Consider the following 18,129-nt stretch of genomic DNA (forward strand, 5'->3'; position numbering starts at 1 on the left):
TCAGCACTGCTGTATGATGTCCTTCATGTTGCTACTGCTTCTGGATGTATACTGTATTAACACAGGAATGCTTCCTACATGTGTGTATAGAGGGGTTGTACCACAAACAAAAGTATATTTTAATTTTTAGTTATTATATGGCAGCTCAACACTATTGGTTATATATGTATGTGGCTCTCAAGCTAAACACAGTTTGGAAACCTCTGGCATAGTATTAAAGGGAACCTGTCACCAGGTTTGGCCAATAAGAGATACGGCCATCACCTTTCAGGGCTAATATCCAGCATTCCATGATGCTGTATATCTGCCCCTAACCCTGCAAGAGAAGAAAAATAACTTTTATTATACTCACCGGTGGGGCGGTCCGGTCCGATGGGTGTCGCTCTTCTTGATCAGTTGCCTCCCATCTTCTTACGATCCCCGTCCTCCTGTTTGCTTCGTGTGGATGACACGTCCCTTCGTCTTCCACACAGTCTCCTCAGCACAGCGCTCCTGCGCAGGCGTATCTCTCTGACCTGTTGATGGCAGAGCAAAGTACTGCAGTGCGCATGCATCGGGACTCTTTGACCTTTCCCGGCACTTCCGCACTGCAGTACTTTGCGCTGCCCACAGAGGGCAGAGAAGTACGCCTGCGCAGAAGTGTGGTGCCGAGGAGACCTATCATCCACATGAAGCAAGCAGGAGGGCGGCATTGCAAGAAGATGGGAGGCGCCAGACCAAGAAGAGCGACACCCATTGGACCGGACCGGCCCGCAGGTGAGTATAATAAAAGTTATTTTTCTTCTCTTGCAGGTCGGGTTGGGGGCAGATATACAGCATTATAGAATGCTGTATATCAGCCCTGAAAGGTGGTGGCCGTATTTCTTATCAGACAAACCTGGTGATAGGTTCACTTTAAAGAGGTTTGTGACTTAAGTGTAAAAATACTAAATTAGTTAATAAAGGTGGTACATGCATTGATCTTTCATTATCTTACTGGGTTGTTTTACATTTAATTTTCCCCCAAAAATGGCAATGAATTATTTTCAGGCTCATTCACATGAAGATACTTTTGGTCAATGTGTGCATTACACCCTGGGCATGGACCAATTATAGGCAATGCGCTAGTGCACACATGCTCTTTTCCACAAGGACCAAAGGTCTATTTTACAGACCAGAGCAGTGCTATAAAAGGCAGCTTCTACACCCATATGCATTTCGCACAAGCACATAGAGCCAATTTTTTGTTATAGACAATGTAGGTGCTACTTTCAGCATCACCCTAGTAGTGACTTCATAGACTATCATGTTGTTACCATACTATTCTCTTGTACACAAACGTATATTTTTTACCTTGGAATAATGCTCTTTGCGCTACTGTAATTTTGCAACGTTTGGCGTTAACATATAGATCATGAAAATCAATAAGCTGATCTTCGACAGAAGCATATGTCTGATTAAAAAAGTCTGGTTTTAAGTGTGTGCCTGAGGTTTCGGCTTTGCATTCTCATGTAGATCAATGTACGAATGCCGGAAAGTATTGACACACCTTGGACGACACTTCAAAAGAATATATTTTTGTCATTTTGCAGTCTGACCCATTCGCAGGATGTGCAATGGAAAACAGAAGCTGGGCAGACAAATTCCTGCTCCTTGGATTGACAAAAGAAAGGGACATGAGCATCATACTCTTTATATTTTTTCTGATGATCTATCTGGTAACCCTTTCAGGAAACGTAATTTTAATTTCGCTCACTAGAATTGACACCAACCTAAGAACACCCATGTATTTTTTCCTAACCAGCTTCTCTTTCCTTGAGATAGGTTACACGACAGTCACTGTACCTAGAATGCTGTTTGATCTTTTATCTGGAAACATGACAATATCCTTTAAGAGTTGTCTCACTCAGATGTATTTCTTTTTTCTCTTTGGCACTACAGAATTCTTTATTCTGGCCCTAATGGGATTTGACCGTTACCTCGCCATCTGCCATCCGCTTCATTATACCAACATGATGAACAAAAGATTATGCTACCAGCTAGTTTTTGGCTCTTGGGTAAGTGGATGTATGGTCCCAACCATACCCACTATTGTACTTTCTGGAAAGCCATTTTGTGGCTCAAAAGTCGTTAACCACTTCTTCTGTGATGTTGGGCCTCTGGTGAAGCTCTCATCTCCCGACACACTCTTCTTAGATATTTTTGTCTTTATGATCTCTGCTGTTGTGGTCCTTGGTTCTTTACTACTTGTGACAGTCTCCTATGTCTTCATCATATCTGCTATTTTCCGAATATCTTCAACTTCTGGACGACACAAAGCTTTCTCAACGTGTGCTTCACATTTTTCAGTTGTGACTATTTTCTTTGGAACTGTGATATTTATGTACATCCGACCATCGTCTGGAGAAAATTTTGAGATGGACAAGGCTATATCCATCTTTTACTCTGTTGTTACACCTGCGATGAATCCTCTTATTTACAGCTTAAGAAATAATGAGGTAAAAAAGGCTTTATTAAAAGCTTTTAAAAAAAACAGAACCTCAGAAAATTTAGGAGTTGTATATTCCATAAGGTTGAAAAAACATCCTAGACCACAGTAAACACATCTTTAGTCCTAAGGGATGCTTCAGAAGTCGGTGCAAATCGGTCCCAGCATGGACTGGCTGCAGATATCCCGGCCAGAGCGTGATGGCTTCATATATGTCTACGAGACTGTGGCACTCAGGGCAGGAAAGACACGGCCAGTCCGTGCAGTGCGGTCCGTGCTTGAACTGATTTGCATGGAGGCTTCAAGCAGCCATAATTCTTGTGGTATAGACTTGGTGAAATTTTCATAGCAAAAAAATGCCCCTAAAATATAACTTTTAATTAATAATAGGTAAAATGACCTAATAGAGTCAGGAGACAGTATTTGTCTTTTTTGGTTGTCATTAGCTATATGCTCCGATTCTATATTTTTTTGCCTGGTTGAAATTTTCATAGCAAAAATTATGACGAATCCAATATGGTTGAAATCAATAAGGCATTTAATTGAATATATGAAGAACTTCAAAATGTTTTAAGAAGTTTAATAAGAAATAAATTGCATTACAAATAAAATTAGAAGCTGCAATATAAGATGTTTCCAGGGAATCTATCAGTAAGATCAACCCTCCCAAGTAGTATATTGTATATGGACATGTAGGTCATAGGAAGCTGAATGAAATAATGCCTTGCTACCTGTGATCTAATGTCTTATTCCAGAGAAATCCTTGTTATTATACGTAAATGAGCTGTTCAGGACTATGGGCCGGACACTGATCTGCATGAGACTCTGCTGATAGAGATTATTTTAAATGATAGTTGTCTCACACTGGTAACGCCCCTAACTAACTCAGAACAGAACTAAGCTTTACGTCCTTACAAACATATTTTCTGCAGCTGTCGAAGCTCTGCTGTATAACAACAATCTTCCAACGCCCCCCTGAGGAAGGATAACTCCGAAACACGCGTCGGGGTGGGTTTGGAGTGGACACGTTCCCCACATCATACTACTGGTATGGTATTTATCTGGGCTACTATCTTAGGGTATTGCAATATATATAATTTCATTATTGTTACCTGTATACTCCTGGTTTAATATTATGTTCTGGCACTATGATGGAGTATGCAGGGGCAATATTGTGGTTTAAACTCCCCAGTATGCTTTACTCACTTGCTGGTGTGGGTTACGGAGTCTGACTCCATGCGTTTCATGCATCGTGTTTGCAGTTTTTAACCCGTTACTATTTTGATACCTTGTGTTGTTACATGTATATTTAATAAAGTTATTTAATATTATATCTTGGATTTTATTGCACCATTTTTTCTGTGGTTTTTTGCTTCTCAGCAATTGGTGTGTCCCACACAATTCCATTGACAGGCGTTAGCTATCTCTTATTTATACTTTTTTATGACATCATGATTAGAGGGTATGTATATTTTTGCCTGATTTGTTTTCCTTGTTTATACTTAATCTTCCAATCATGCCTGCGAGACTGAAGCTGAGAGGAACCTGCAGATGTCAGGTATGATCACACACAGCTCTGCAGTGAGATCAGGAGAGTAGAGAGCGGCCATCATCACACATCACACTGGTAACTCCACCTTCATGTTAAATAATCTCTGGAGGCAGAGTCTCATGTAGATCAGGGTCCGGCTCATATTCATGAACAGCTCGTTTCCATATATAAAAACATGGATATCTCTGGAATAAGACTTTGGATTACAAATATCAAGGCATCATTTTATTCAGCTTCCTATGACCTGTGTGCACATATAGACGGCTTAGAAGGGTTGATACTACTGACAGATTCCCTTTAAAGTTAAAGAAGCACACCAGTATATATTTATTTTCAACTATACAATGCAACATTGGCTAATATTCAAGAATAATGTAGAGGTTCTTTTGTATGCCTCATGTACACCTGTGTTAGATAATATGCCATGTCTGGGTTACCGTGGGTTATTTTTCCAATATGCCACAGTCTCATCAAATTGCTCATCCTCCAATCTAATGGTTGCCAGTGATCGATCAATAACATAGAACTACTAGAACCCATCAATCAGTTGTTCACAATGCTGACAGGATGTAAACCAGGGGTGCACAATCTGTGTCCCGAAGGGACATGTGGCCTGCAATGCAGCTCTTTGTGGTTCCTCAACCATCTGGTCATAGGCATACTTGCTTGTGTCAGGCCTTTTGTTCTTTTCCAGCGTCGCGCCGGTCCATTTCCAGCGAAAAGTGTCTGCTGGAGTGCGCCGGAGGTCACTTTTCAATTAAAAGTCCAAGAAAGCCTCGTTCTGGCTCTCATAGACTTGTACTGAGTACTTGTGACTAGAGAAGGGCGAACCTGAACAGTAAAGTTCGAGTTCCATACGGAACACCTACTGGAAGTCCATTTTACTGTTCGGGTTCGGCACCCTGAACACCGGGTGTTTCACACGATGTCCTCTGTATGACAGCGCAAGAAACACTGGAGGCTCTGATAGGCAGTAAGAGTAACACCACCAATCAGACAGCAGCAGTTCTCATGCTGTCAGATGACAGCGTGAGCCCACAGCTGTGACCTTAGGTAAAAGGTTCACCTCCGGTCACTGGCATCGGCTGATGGGACTACTACTCCCATGAGCCTACGCCTGCTGCTGCTAATAACAGCGAGAGAAGGCAGCGGCTGATTGGAGTATTCATCAGCTGGTGCCTGCACTTTAAATAAATAATAATTTTAAAAAAACAGTCTGGGTTCCCTTGTATTTTTATAAGCTCACAGCAGCTCATTCCTCAGTGGTTCCCAGCTTGGGCAGTCGCAACTCGGCACCGACCAGGTTGAAAACTGTTTATCTCAGACATGGTTTACGGCGTGGGACAGAATGATAGACCGAGGGATATGGTTGATTTTTCTTTTTTACAAATGCTGATATTGTGACTGTAGCCTTAATGCGCCACTCCAGCGCTGGAAAAAAAACAAATAATGGAGTGGTGCTTCAAATGTAGTTTTATGGGAGTAGTGAAATACATTTTAGCAATTCCCATCAATGGGAATCTGTCACCAGGCTTTTCCCATATGAGAAAAGAGAGCACCTTTCATCCCTGATATACAGCATTCTAATACGCTGTATGTATGCCTTGCCCTCAATCCAGGCTGCAAGGCAAGAAAAAGACCTTTTATAATACTAACCTATGGGGCAGTCCGGTCTGATGGGTGTCACTGCAGTACCTCCTTTCTTCTTGCAATGCCGTCCTCTTTCTGAGCTTCGTGTGGATGATGGGTCCTATGTCATCCACGCAGTGTCCTCCCGGCATTGCGCTCCTGTGAATGCAGAGCAAAGTACTGCAGTCAAAGAGCGCCATTACTAGTTTAATGATAGGTGGACTTCCATATATATGACAGTTTTGTCACTTAATTACAATATTTTATAAATGGCACAGATCGCAGCTCTTGAAATTTGTTCAGTCTGACAATGAAGCTTTTGGGCCAGAAAAAGTTGTGCATCCCTGTAATAAGAAGAGGTCCTTCAACTGTTTAGTGTCTGCAGCAGAGTACTATCGATCAACTTCTACATCGGGATCTATGTCTATGCCAAGTAGTCTATGATACTACTTTCATTCTCACTCTTTGCACCTTTCTCCATTACTTAACCTTGTACTTTTTTGCATGCTGTTGAAGAATCCTTCTCTTATCATTGATATATAACTTTTTATCATATTTTTCTGAGATATTTATTGCTACTTCTAATCACCGTCAGGCAATTTTGTAAGGTGATTTGCATCTTACAGTTGAATATTGTCTCTGGCTTAACCACTGGTCCAATCCCATGTGTCTGTAGTATTTTTTTTATATGTTGCTTTTTTAATTATTTATTATTTTTACATATGTACAAATAAAAGGTGATGTACATTGGTCCTGCCCATGGACCATTTTCTTGATAAGAATCACTGCAATGAATGAAATCCATAGCAAAAATCCACACTTCTGATACTGAGAGCAGGTTGCCAACCTGTATCTTCACAGCCATCTTGAATCCACCGCCGATTTTTATGTTTTGTGTAAATGGGAATTGTTTAACCCCTTCACGACCTCCGCTGTACTATTACTGTGGAGTTCGGATCCCCTGCTTTGATGTGGGCTCCGGCGCTGAGCCCACCTCAAAGCCGGGACATGTCAGCTGTTTTGAACAGCTGACGTGCCCGCAATAGCGGCGGGTGAAATCGCGATTCACCCGCCGCTATTAACTAGTTAAATGCCGCTGTCAAATGCTGACAGCGGCATTTGGCCGGAAAAATGCGCATCGCCGACCCGTCACATGATCGGGGGTCAGCGATGCGTCAGAATAGTAACCAGAGGTCTCCTTGAGACCTCTATGGTTACTGATGCCGGCTAGCTGTGATCGTCACCCTGTGGTCGGCGCTCATAGCAAGCCTGTAATTCAGCTACATAGCAGAGATCATCAGATCACACCTATGTAACAGAGCCGATTTGGCTATGCCAGCTTCTAGCCTCCCATGGAGGCTATTGAAGCATAGCAAAAGTAAAAAAAATTTAAAAAATATAAAAAAGTTTAACCCCTTTCTGACCTCGGACGGGATAGTACGTCCGAGGTCAGATCCCCTGCTTTGATGCAGGGCTCCGCGGTGAGCCCGCATCAAAGCCGGGACATATCAGCTGTTTTGAACAGCTGACATGTGCCCGTAATAGGTGCGGGCAGAATCGCGATCTGCCCGCACCTATTAACTAGTTAAATGCCGCTGTCAAATGCAGACAGCGGCATTTAACTACCGCTTCCGGCCGGGCGGCCGGAAATGACGTCATCGCCGACCCCTGTCACATGATCGGGGGTCGGCGATGCGTCAGGATGGTAACCATAGAGGTCCTAGAGACCTCCCTGTGGTCGGCGCTCACAGCACACCTCCATTTCTGCTACATAGCAGCGTACAGCAGATCGCTGCTATGTAGCAGAGGCGATCGAGTTGTGCCTGCTTCTAGCCTCCCATGGAGGCTATTGAAGCATGGCAAAAGTTAAAAAAAAAAGTTAAAAAAATGTGAAAAAAATAAAATATAAAAGTTTAAATCACCCCCCTTTCGCCCCAATCAAAATAAATCAAATCTACACATATTTGGTATCGCCGCGCTCAGAATCGCCCGATCTATCAATTAAAAAAAAGCATTAACCTAATCGCTAAACGGCGTAGTGAGAAAAAAATTCGAAACGCCAGAATTACGTTTTTTAGGTCGCCGCGACATTGCATTAAAATGCAATAACGGGCGATCAAAAGAACGTATCTGCACCAAAATGCTATCATTAAAAACGTAATCTCGGCACGCAAAAAATAAGCCCTCAACTGACCCCAGATCACGAAAAATGGAGACGCTACGAGTATCGGAAAATGGCGCAATTTTTTTTTTATTTTAGCAAAGTTTGGATTTTTTTTTCACCACTTAGATAAAAAATGACCTAGTCATGTTTGGTGTCTATGAACTCGTACCCATACTGGAGAATCATAATGGCAGGTCAGTTTTAGCATTTAGTGAACCAAGCAAAAAAGCCAAACAAAAAACAAGTGTGGGTTTGCCCTTTTTTTGCAATTTCACCGCACTTGGAATTTTTTTCCCATTTTCTAGTACACGACATGCTAAAACCAATGATATCGTTCAAAAGTACAACTCGTCCCGCAAAAAATAAGCCCTCACATGGCCAAATTGACGGAAAAATAAAAAAGTTATGGCTCTGGGAAGGAGGGGAGTGAAAAACGAACACGGAAAAACGAAAAATCCCAAGGTCATGAAGGGGTTAAATCACCCCCCTTTCGCCCCATTCAAAATAAAACAATAAAAAAAAATCAAACCTACACATATTTGGTATCGCCGCGTTCAGAATCGCCTGATAAAAAAAAAAGGATTAACCTGATCGCTAAACATCGTAGCGAGAAAAAAATTTGAAACGCCGGAATTACATTTTTTTGGTCGCCGCGACATTGCATTAAAATGTAATAACGGGCGATCAAAAGAACATATCTGCATCAAAATGCTATCATTAAAAATGTCAGCTCGCCACGCAAAAAATAAGCCCTCACCCGACCCCAGATCACAAAAAATTGAGACGCTATGGGTATTGGAAAATTGCACAATTTTTTTTTTTTTTTAGCAAAGTTTAGAATTTTTGTTTACCACTTAGATAAAACGCAACCTAGACATGTTTGGTGTCTGTGAACTCGTAATGACCTGGAGAATCATAATATCAGGTCAGTTTTAGCATTTAGTAAACCTAGCAAAAAAGCCAAACAAAAAACAAGTGTGGGATTGCACTTTTTTTTGCAATTTCACCGCACTTGGTATTTTTTCCCCGTTTTCTAGTACATGACATGCTGAAACCAATTATGTCGTTCAAAAGTGCAACTTGTCCCGCAAAAAACACACCCTCACATGGTCATATTGATGGAAAAATAAAAAAGTAAGGGCCCTGGGAAAGGAGGGGAGTGAAAAACGAGAACGCAAAAACGGAAAAGGGCAAGGTCGTGAAGGGGTTAAAAGCCACTTGCCAATGTCATCCTGTAAATTGTAACAGGTTCCACAATGTAGGAGTCTAGCCTAAGGGTAGGTTAACACAGGGCTTATGTCTATGTGACCTCACAGTAAAGTCACCAAAAAATGGATATAGCTTTGCTGTAAATTTGCATTACGAAGGCCAAAAACTGTAATTAAGCCACCACTTTTCAAAAATATATAATAGATGTATTTATTGTTAGCAAATTCGTGATGGCAAAATTGGACATTTGTGAATCTATGCTAAGACTTTAAATGCTAATTATGCAAATTGTCTCTTCAGAGAGGAAGAGAACTGGAACTCTAGTGCCACCTATTGGAAGTAGGAAAGACTTTAAATGGCATCACATTTTATCTGACAAACATGGGTCTATAAAGACAAATTAACATCATAGATGCCCATGCTGCTGTTAAACAGATGAAGAGAAGCTTTATTTGCCTGGAACCTGCAGACATGATATAGCGGCTCCAAGGTGGCTGCAATAGTGTCATATGAATGAGGGGAAGCAAATGCTTAGGAACAGCAGAAAGTACAGCTGAAACCAACGGACTGAAACGTTAGGACAAGGCAAGCACCTGGAAAATGGAGAAATAGGAAATGTGACAGTGTGCCCATGATGTGAAATAGAAATATTTTACATACTTCTCTTAACCACCCAATTTTTTGCCACTCTGCATTCCACAAGCAATAACTTTTTTTCTGCAGGACAAAGGTTTTTTTTTTTTTCTTTTAAACCACGGCTTTGTGGTGTGTATGTATACATATGAAAATTGTAAATTCACACTGAAGGCATCAAAACTATGAATTAACACATGTGGAATTATATTTCTTAACAAAAAAGTGTGACACAACTGAAAATATGTCTTATATTCTAGGTTCTTCAAAGTAGCCACCTTTTGCTTTGATGACTGCTTTGCGCACTCTTGGCATTCTCTTGATGAGCTTCAAGAGGTAGTCACCGGGAATGGTTTTCACTTCACAGGTGTGTCCTGTCAGGTTTAATAAGTGGGATTTCTTGCCTTATAAATGGGGTTGGGACCATCAGTTGTGTTGAGCAGAAGTCTGGTGGATACACAGCTGATAGTCCTACTGAATAGACTGTTAGAATTTGTATTATAGCAAGAAAAAAGCAGCAAAGAAAAACGAGTGGCCATCATTACTTTAAGAAATAAAGGTCAATCAGTCCGAAAAATTGGGAAAACTTTGAAAGTGTCAACAAGTGCAGTGGCAAAAACCATCAAGCGCTACAAAGAAACTGGCTCACATGAGGACCGCCCCAGGAAAGGAAGACCAAGAGTCACCTCTGCTTCTGAGGATAAGTTTATCCGAGTCACCAGCCTCAGAAATCGCAGGTTAACAGCAGCTCAGATTAGAGACCAGCTCACTGCCACATAGAGTTCCACCAGCAGACACATCTCTACAACAACTGTTAGGGCTCGTTTCCATTTGCGAGAAACACATCTGTGACTCGCATGTGAAAACCAAGCTCTGGCGCCAGCACTCCAGAGCGGAGCGTGCAGCCGCACAGCAACACATGGAGGTGCACGCTCCGCTCCAAAGTGCCGGCGCCAGAGCTTGGTTTTCACATGCGAGACATGGACGTGTTTCTCGCAAATGGAAATGAGCCCTTAAGAGGAGACTTTGTGCAGCAGACCTTCATGGTAAAATAGCTGCTAGTAAACCACTGCTAAGGACAGGCAACAAGCAGAACAGACTTGTTTGGGCTAAAGAACACAAGGAATGGACATTAGACCAGTAGAAATCTGTGCTTTGGTCTGATGAGATTTTTGAGATCTTTGGTTCCAACCACGTCTTTGTGCGATGCAGAAAAGGTGAACGGATGGACTCTACATGCCTGGTTCCCACCGTGAAGCATGGAGGAGGAGGTGTGATGGTGTGCGGGTGCTTTGCTGGTGATATTGTTAGGGATTTATTCAAAATTGAAGGCATACTGAACCAGCATGGCTACCACAGCATCTTGCAGCGGCATGTTATTCCATCCGGTTTGCGTTTAGTTGGACCATCATTTTTTTTTTTCAACAGGACAATGACCCCAAACACACCTCCCGGCTGCGTAAGGGCTATTTGACCAAGAAGGAGAGTGATGGGGTGCTACGCCAGATGACCTGGCCTCCACAGTCACCAGAACTGAGCCCAATCAAGATGGTTTGGGGTGAGCTGAACCTGAACCTTTTGAAGGCAAAAGGGCCAACAAGTGCTAAGCATCTCTGGGAACTCCTTCAAGATTGTTGGAATACCATTCCCATTCAAGAGAATGCCAAGAGTGTGCAAAGCAGTCATCAAAGCAAAAGGTGGCTACTTTGAAGAACCTAGAATATAAGACATAATTTCAGTTGTTTCACACTTTTTTGTTAAGTATATAATTCCACATGTGTTAATTCATAGTTTTGATGCCTTCAGTGTGAATGTACAATTTTCATAGTCATGAAAATACAGAAAAATCTTTAAAAGGAGAAGGTGTGTCCAATTACCAATTCCAATAAGTGTCTCTGATGGCTGAAATCTTAAAACTTAATACTGACTCTCAGGCTATGTTCACATGTCCATCCGTTAAGGCCGGGTACAGCAGAAATAAGTTGGCAAAAAAGTGTATTTCCTTTTTGCCAGTTGTCAAAAAACTGATTTCAGCTTGATCCGTTTTTTTTTTTTTGAAGTTCATGGACAACAGATCTGTTAAATAGCGATCCGTTTTATGCTTGCAGGATACGTTTCAAACAGTAGATTGCTAATTGCTAATTAATAGATCCATTGTCCTTAGACTTCAATGTTAAAATACTGATCCAGCCAATTTGTTTCTTCTCTGATATGTTAGATAATATCAGATGAGAAATTAATTTTAAATTGCCCTTTTTTTTTGTGTGTGTGTGTAATTGCCATTATTTGATGAATAACATCGATTACATGAGGGGGACCGTAAAAACCGGCCCTGATCATGTTCTCAAGGGTACCTGGAGATTTTCCGATGCTGGGGAGCGCTATACCCTTATTTCTCAGCGCTGTTAAAAAACAGCGCTGAGGAATAAGTACCCTTAACTGCTGTCATTAAAAGATGTATCGGTGGTCGTTAAGGGGTTATAGAAGTTGTCCACAAGTCTCGTTTGGCTCTCATAAAATAAAGCTTATACTCACCTCCCATTTTGGCACCGTTCATGCGGTGTTGGCACTCGTTCTCTCTGGAGCTCTAGTCCGGTTTTGTGACACAAGAGCCCAGTGCCCAATCAGTCAATGCCTCTTCTCAGATGAAGAGGAAGTCAGGGATCATCTGCAACCCAGACTTTCTTTTCATGCTCAATTTGTCCAAAGGCCGGGAACAGTGACGCCAGCAGTAATTGGGTGCCGGGATCACAACAGCACAGGAGAGCGAGTGCCGACACAGAGGCAGCGGCGGCGGCATGGAAGGTGAGTACAGGCTTTTTTATTTTTATGAGGTCCAAGAATCAAAATTTTCAGGATTACCAAGATTCAGGTGGGACTCTTCTCTCTGAAGATGCAATTTTCATATTTAAAATTAAAAGTGAAGCATTGCATGGCCTAGGAGTCACCACTGGTGGACACAGACAGAAGAGGGTCCCTGTGCATATTGATATTGGTCCTTTGCAGTCCAATAGCTCATCAAAATGCACAATTCCACCTGGTTTGGATGTAGAAATGTCCCCCTCGCTTTACATCTGCACAGGTTGCACCAATGATATGGACTGCCTCTGTACGATGCCCTATGCAACTTGCCACTCTCCATCAGGAGAAACTTTACCTGTTAGTAAGGATGAGTGAACCTGAAACAGAAAGTTCAGGGTTCGGTCTGGTATCGAACACTTGACTTTTCACTGTATGTCTGGTTTCCTGTTCGAGTTGGCCAGTTCAATAAAGTCAAGTATTGGCATGGCATAAAGGCCAGATCAAGACTGCCACCACCATTATGCGCTTGTTAATGTAGGGATAGGATGCATCTGGAGTGAGGAACAGATTCTGACTAGTGATGAGTGAGTATACTCCTTGCTTGGGTTTTCCTGAGCACGCTTGGGTGATCTCCAAGTATTTGTTTGTGCTCAGAGATTTAGTTTTCCTCGCCTCAGCTGCATGATTTACGGCTGCTGGACAGCCTGAATACATGTGAGAATTCCCTAACAAACAGGCATTCCTCACATGTATTCAGCCTGTCTAGCAGCCATAAATCATGCAGCTGCGGCAAGAAAACTAAATCTCTGAGCACTAACAAATACTCGGGAGACCACTAGAGCGTGCTCGGGAAAGCTAGAGCAACAAATATACTCACTCATCACTAATTCTGACTCATTTCTGGCAGCCCATATGCCCTTAAATTATGCTATGATTAAGGACATCTGGGATGCCAGAAATGCGTAATTTTTTTTATCTTTGCGTGTCACGTTTTACAGTTTAATGAAAATAGCGCTTTTATTTCACCTGTGGGAGTGCAGCTTTCTTCACTTTTCCCACTGTTGTTGAGCCACGCTAGGTGGAGCTATGGCACCCACCGGTTTTCCTGCCATGAACTGTCAATTCACAAAGCATGGTAAGCTCTGATATTTTTTTTCTGCATAAAAAGCCATTGTGAGTACTCTGCATCCCCACCTGTGGGAGTACTGTCCTTTAAGCTGCTGTGTGGACTCTGCACCCCAAACCTGCGGGAGTACTGTCCTTTAACCCTGCTGTTCTGTTCGGTCTGGGGAGACCTATTTTGAACTTTGGTATTTTTTGGGGTGTTCAAGATGCGGTTCTGAAACTTGTGGTTGATTGACTTAAATGAGGATGGGTCGGTCGGCCACGGGTTTCAGAGCCGCATCTTGAATATTTTAAAGAATATTGATGTTCAAAGTCGGTCATTTTTGACCAACAGAACAGCAGGGTTAAGCTGCTGTGTGGACTCAGCACTCCCCTTCACTTGTGAGAGTACAATTCTTGAAGCCACTACATGTATTCTGCACCCCCACCTGTGTGAGTACTGTCCTTGAACCTTCGGTGTGCACTCTGCACCTCCACGCCTGTAGGAGTAGCGTCCTTGTGTGTTTTGTATTAGTCTGAGAAATAATAATTGTCATCAATCGTCTTATTCCTATTAGTAGGTTACCAAAAATATTTTTTCAGGCCTCGTGTGTGCATTCTACTAGCTTTGCAAATCAATATATCACATCAGACATCTCGTTGGCCTTTGTAGACCACAAAAATACTTCTACAGCCCTCATCTCTGTTTTCTAGTAGTTTTGCACATCAGTATATTGTATCAGCTATCTCGTCGCCATTTCTAGGCCCCAAAACTATGATTTCAGGGTTATTAATTAAGGAAATGAGGTGCTGGCATAGCTACGGACGGTGCAGCTGATGCAGAGACAGGATATGGTTGTTAGGTACCTGCTATATGCACAATTCCAATACCTTCCTCTGGTGCACGTAGTCCCAAATAATGCTGCACGAAAGGGGAGGACACAACATACATAAAGTGTTAAATTGGATGGCTGAGTGGCTCCAGTTCTTCCACCCATTCCAGGGCAGAGAGTGCACAGTTGGCACCTGAGGACCATGGTCAGCTGGCTTCCACCTGAACCCCTTGCAAATCAGCCAAGCAGTCCGAGCCCCAAGTCATGCAGCAGTATCTTCTGATTTTTTGATGACACTGTTGGGGTTTCGTGGCCCATCCACCTGCCCCTGCTCCAGAAGTGGAAGAGAATGAGTGCACTGATGCCCAAGCACTTGTTAGATTGCACTAGCCCTCCCACGTACTCCTCGTCCACACGGTCAGTGGACCACCGCAGAACATGTCAGATAATGAAACAGTTGCCAACTGCAGCATCTTTATGCAAAGTGCATACTGGTGAAGAGGGCAGGGTTAAGGAGTCAGTGGAAGATGGTGCAGGGGATGATTAGGTCCTAGACCCCCCACATGGAGCGGAGGCCATCTTAGTAACGTGCACAGTTCAGAGGAAGAGGAGGTGGCCACGCTGCCACAACACAGCAAAGGGGGAGCAGGGTGCAAAGGCATAGTGGGCAGTCGCTAATCAGTACGTCGGCTGCTACTAGCTGCTAAAAAAAAGGACACCAAAGACAGCTCAAAATAGTTAACTGGTGTGGCATTTCTTCAGGGAACATACTGCCGACAAGCGACAGGTGGTTTGTATGGTGCGAGGCATAAACGTTCTCAATCTGAGCATCACCTGTATGACAAAGCATCTGAATTCCAAGCACAAGGTGCAGTAGAGTACACACCTTAAAAATCATGACAGATCTAAGCCTCCTCGCACTCCCTCATCAACTGCCGTCTCAGCCTCTTCCTCCAGCTCACAGTCAACAGGGTCGCATGCCTCCCTGCCTTTAGAGGATGTGACAGCACCACCACCATCGTCACCAAGCATCTTCACACCATCCCATAGAAGTGTTCAGCTTTCCATTCCTCGAGAGAAAAAGCGGAGATGCCAACCTAGCCACCCATGAGCTGTGCTCCTGTGACAGCATTCCAAAATGACTGGCCTTTGAAATGCTGCCAATCTGGCTGGTGGAATCGTACTGTTGTTGGTGGCTGGCACACAGTTAGTCATTCCCAGCCACCACTACTTTTCCTGGTGGGCCTGCCCTGCCTTGCACAAACATGTTGTGGACCAAATAAAGTGTGAACTGCGTAACACCATCAGTGGTGTTCATTCATCCCAAACCATAGAACCCATATATGTAATTCAGTTCTCAGATAATACTTATATATGATTAAGTATTAAGAGTATCTGAGCACAACTGAATTATACATATGGGGTCTGTGTTGGGACGAATAAGCTTCCCCCTGCTTTTTCTAATAAATAGCCCTTTTAACCCCTTAGTGACAGAGCCAATTTGGTACTTAATGACCGAGCCAATTTTTACAATTCTGACCACTGTCACTTTATGAGGTTATAACTCTGGAACGCTTCAACGGATCCCGCTGATTCTGAGATTGTTTTTTCGTGACATATTGTACTTCATGTTAGTGGTAACATTTCTTCGATATTACTTGCGATTATTTATGAAAAAAACAGAAATGTGGCGAAAATTTTTAAAATTTTGCAATTTTCAAACTTTGTATTTTTATGCCCTTAAATCAGAGAGATATGTCACGAAAAATAGTTAATAAATAACATTTCCCACATGTTTACTTTACATCAGCACAATTTTGGAAACAATTTTTTTGTTAGGGCGTTAAGGGTTAAAAGTTGACCAATTTCTCATTTTTACAACACATTTTATTTTAGGGACCACATCACATTTGAAGTCATTTTGAGGGGTCTATATGATAGAAAATAATGAAGTGTGACACCATTCTAAAAACTACACCCCTCAAGGTTCTCAAAACCACATTCAAGAAGTTTATTAACCCTTTACGTGCTTAACAGGAACTGAAACAATGTGGAAGGAAAAAAAATGAACATTTAACTTTTTTTTTGCAAACATTTTAATTCAGAACCATTTTTTTTATTTTCACGTGTGTAAAAACAGAAACGTAACCATAAATTTTGTTATGCAATTTCTCCTGAATACGCCAATACCCCATATGTGGGGGTAAACCACTGTTTGGGCGCACCGCAGAACTTGGAAGTGAAGGATTGCAGAATTGGCAGGAATTCCAATTCTGGAATGCAGAATTGGCTGGAATTGAGATCGGACGCCATGTCGCGTTTGGAGAGCCCCTGATGTGCCTAAACAGTGGAAACTCCCCACAAGTGACACCATTTTGGAAACTAGACCCCTTAAGGAACTTATCTAGATGTGTGGTGAGCACTTTGAATGCCCAAGTGCTTCACAGAAGTTTTGAATGCAGAGTCGTGAAAATAAAAAATATTTTTTTTTTCCACAAAAGAGATATTGTAGCCCCCAAGTTTTTATTTTCACAAGGGTAACAGGAGAAATTGGACCCCAGAAGTTGTTGTCTTTCCTAGAAAGCTCTCAGGCTCGAGTTCATATGAGGACAACCAGCAGAGGGCGCCTCTTATGAACTCGAGCCTGGGAGCGTTCTAGGAAAGTTCCCACGATCTAGGAACAGCCAGCAGAGGGCGCCTCACCGCAAATGCAGGTAAATATAGGTCAATGACCTACTTTACCTTCATTCTCCGGGGTTTTGCAGACATGAGCAACATTGCATTAGCAAAGCTCGTGGCTGCAAAATAATTTAACCCCTTCAGATGGATTTACATCGTTGGAAGTGACAGATCCTCGGAAAGTATGTATATTGTTGGTTTATTTATTTATTTTTTTTTATTTACAGATCGAGGGCATGCGCCCGCCATTTTCTTTTCCCCAGAAGATGCCGGCCGCCAGGAGGAGCAGCAGGAGGACCCAGGGACACCGGTAAGTATGATAGGGTCCCCGAATCCCCCTATTTCTCTGTCCTCTGATGTGCGATCACATCAGAGGACAGAGAATTACACTTTGCTTTTTTATTTTCCTTTTTTTTTTGCGGTCGCCGGTAAACCGTTAATTACCGGCGATCGCAAAAAAGGGGTCGGTAAAACCGACCTCAATCATGCTCTTTAGGGTCTCGGCTACCCGCGGTAGCCAAGACCCCAAAGATTCTCCCGGGGCTGGCCGGCGCACTGCGCATGCGCCCGCCATTTTGAAGATGGCGGCGCCCATCGGGAGCCACGAGGCGCACCGGGGGAGACAGGTAAGTATTGGGGGGCTACCTGGCACCCCATTTCTCTGTCCTCTGATGTGCGATCACATTGGAGGACAGAGACATTAAAAAGAAATCGCGTTTTTTTTGCGATTGCCGGTAAACGGTTAATTACCGGCGATCGCAAAAGCGGGGTAGGTAAAAAAAACCCCGAATCATTTTCTCTGGGGTCTCGGCTACCCCCGGCAGCCGAGACCCCGGAGAAAATCCGACTGGGGGGGGGGTGTTATTTACTTTTTCCACAGCGCCGTTGCCGTGGTTTAAGTACCCTTAGCGGCCGCCGTTAAAAGGCGTATCGGCGGTCGCTAAGGGGTTAAAACTCTGCACTACCAGCTCTATGATTATATAAGACATGCTGTCTATTATAAAATTTTTATTATAGTCCATGGGTAAAGATTTCTTGAATTTCTATATGTATGATT

General features: G+C 42.8%; 1 protein-coding gene across 1 annotated transcript; it reads left to right on the forward strand.

Annotated features, from left to right (window-relative positions):
- The first annotated feature begins 1,655 nt into the window (after nucleotides 1-1,655).
- Nucleotides 1,656-2,816, forward strand: LOC138667763 (olfactory receptor 6F1-like). Its single transcript, XM_069755858.1, has one exon. It carries the CDS (start codon nucleotides 1,656-1,658, stop codon nucleotides 2,577-2,579), a length of 924 nt encoding a protein of 307 aa, XP_069611959.1. The 3' UTR covers nucleotides 2,580-2,816.
- The last annotated feature ends 15,313 nt before the right edge of the window (nucleotides 2,817-18,129 follow it).

Source organism: Ranitomeya imitator, chromosome 2 (genome assembly GCF_032444005.1).
Source record: "Ranitomeya imitator isolate aRanImi1 chromosome 2, aRanImi1.pri, whole genome shotgun sequence".
Classification (NCBI taxonomy): Eukaryota; Metazoa; Chordata; class Amphibia; order Anura; family Dendrobatidae; genus Ranitomeya; species Ranitomeya imitator.

Excerpts from the sequence above, each read along its gene's own strand:
- LOC138667763 (XM_069755858.1), top strand. The coding sequence starts at position 1,656 with ATGAGCATCATACTCTTTATATTTTTTCTGATGATCTATCTGGTAACC.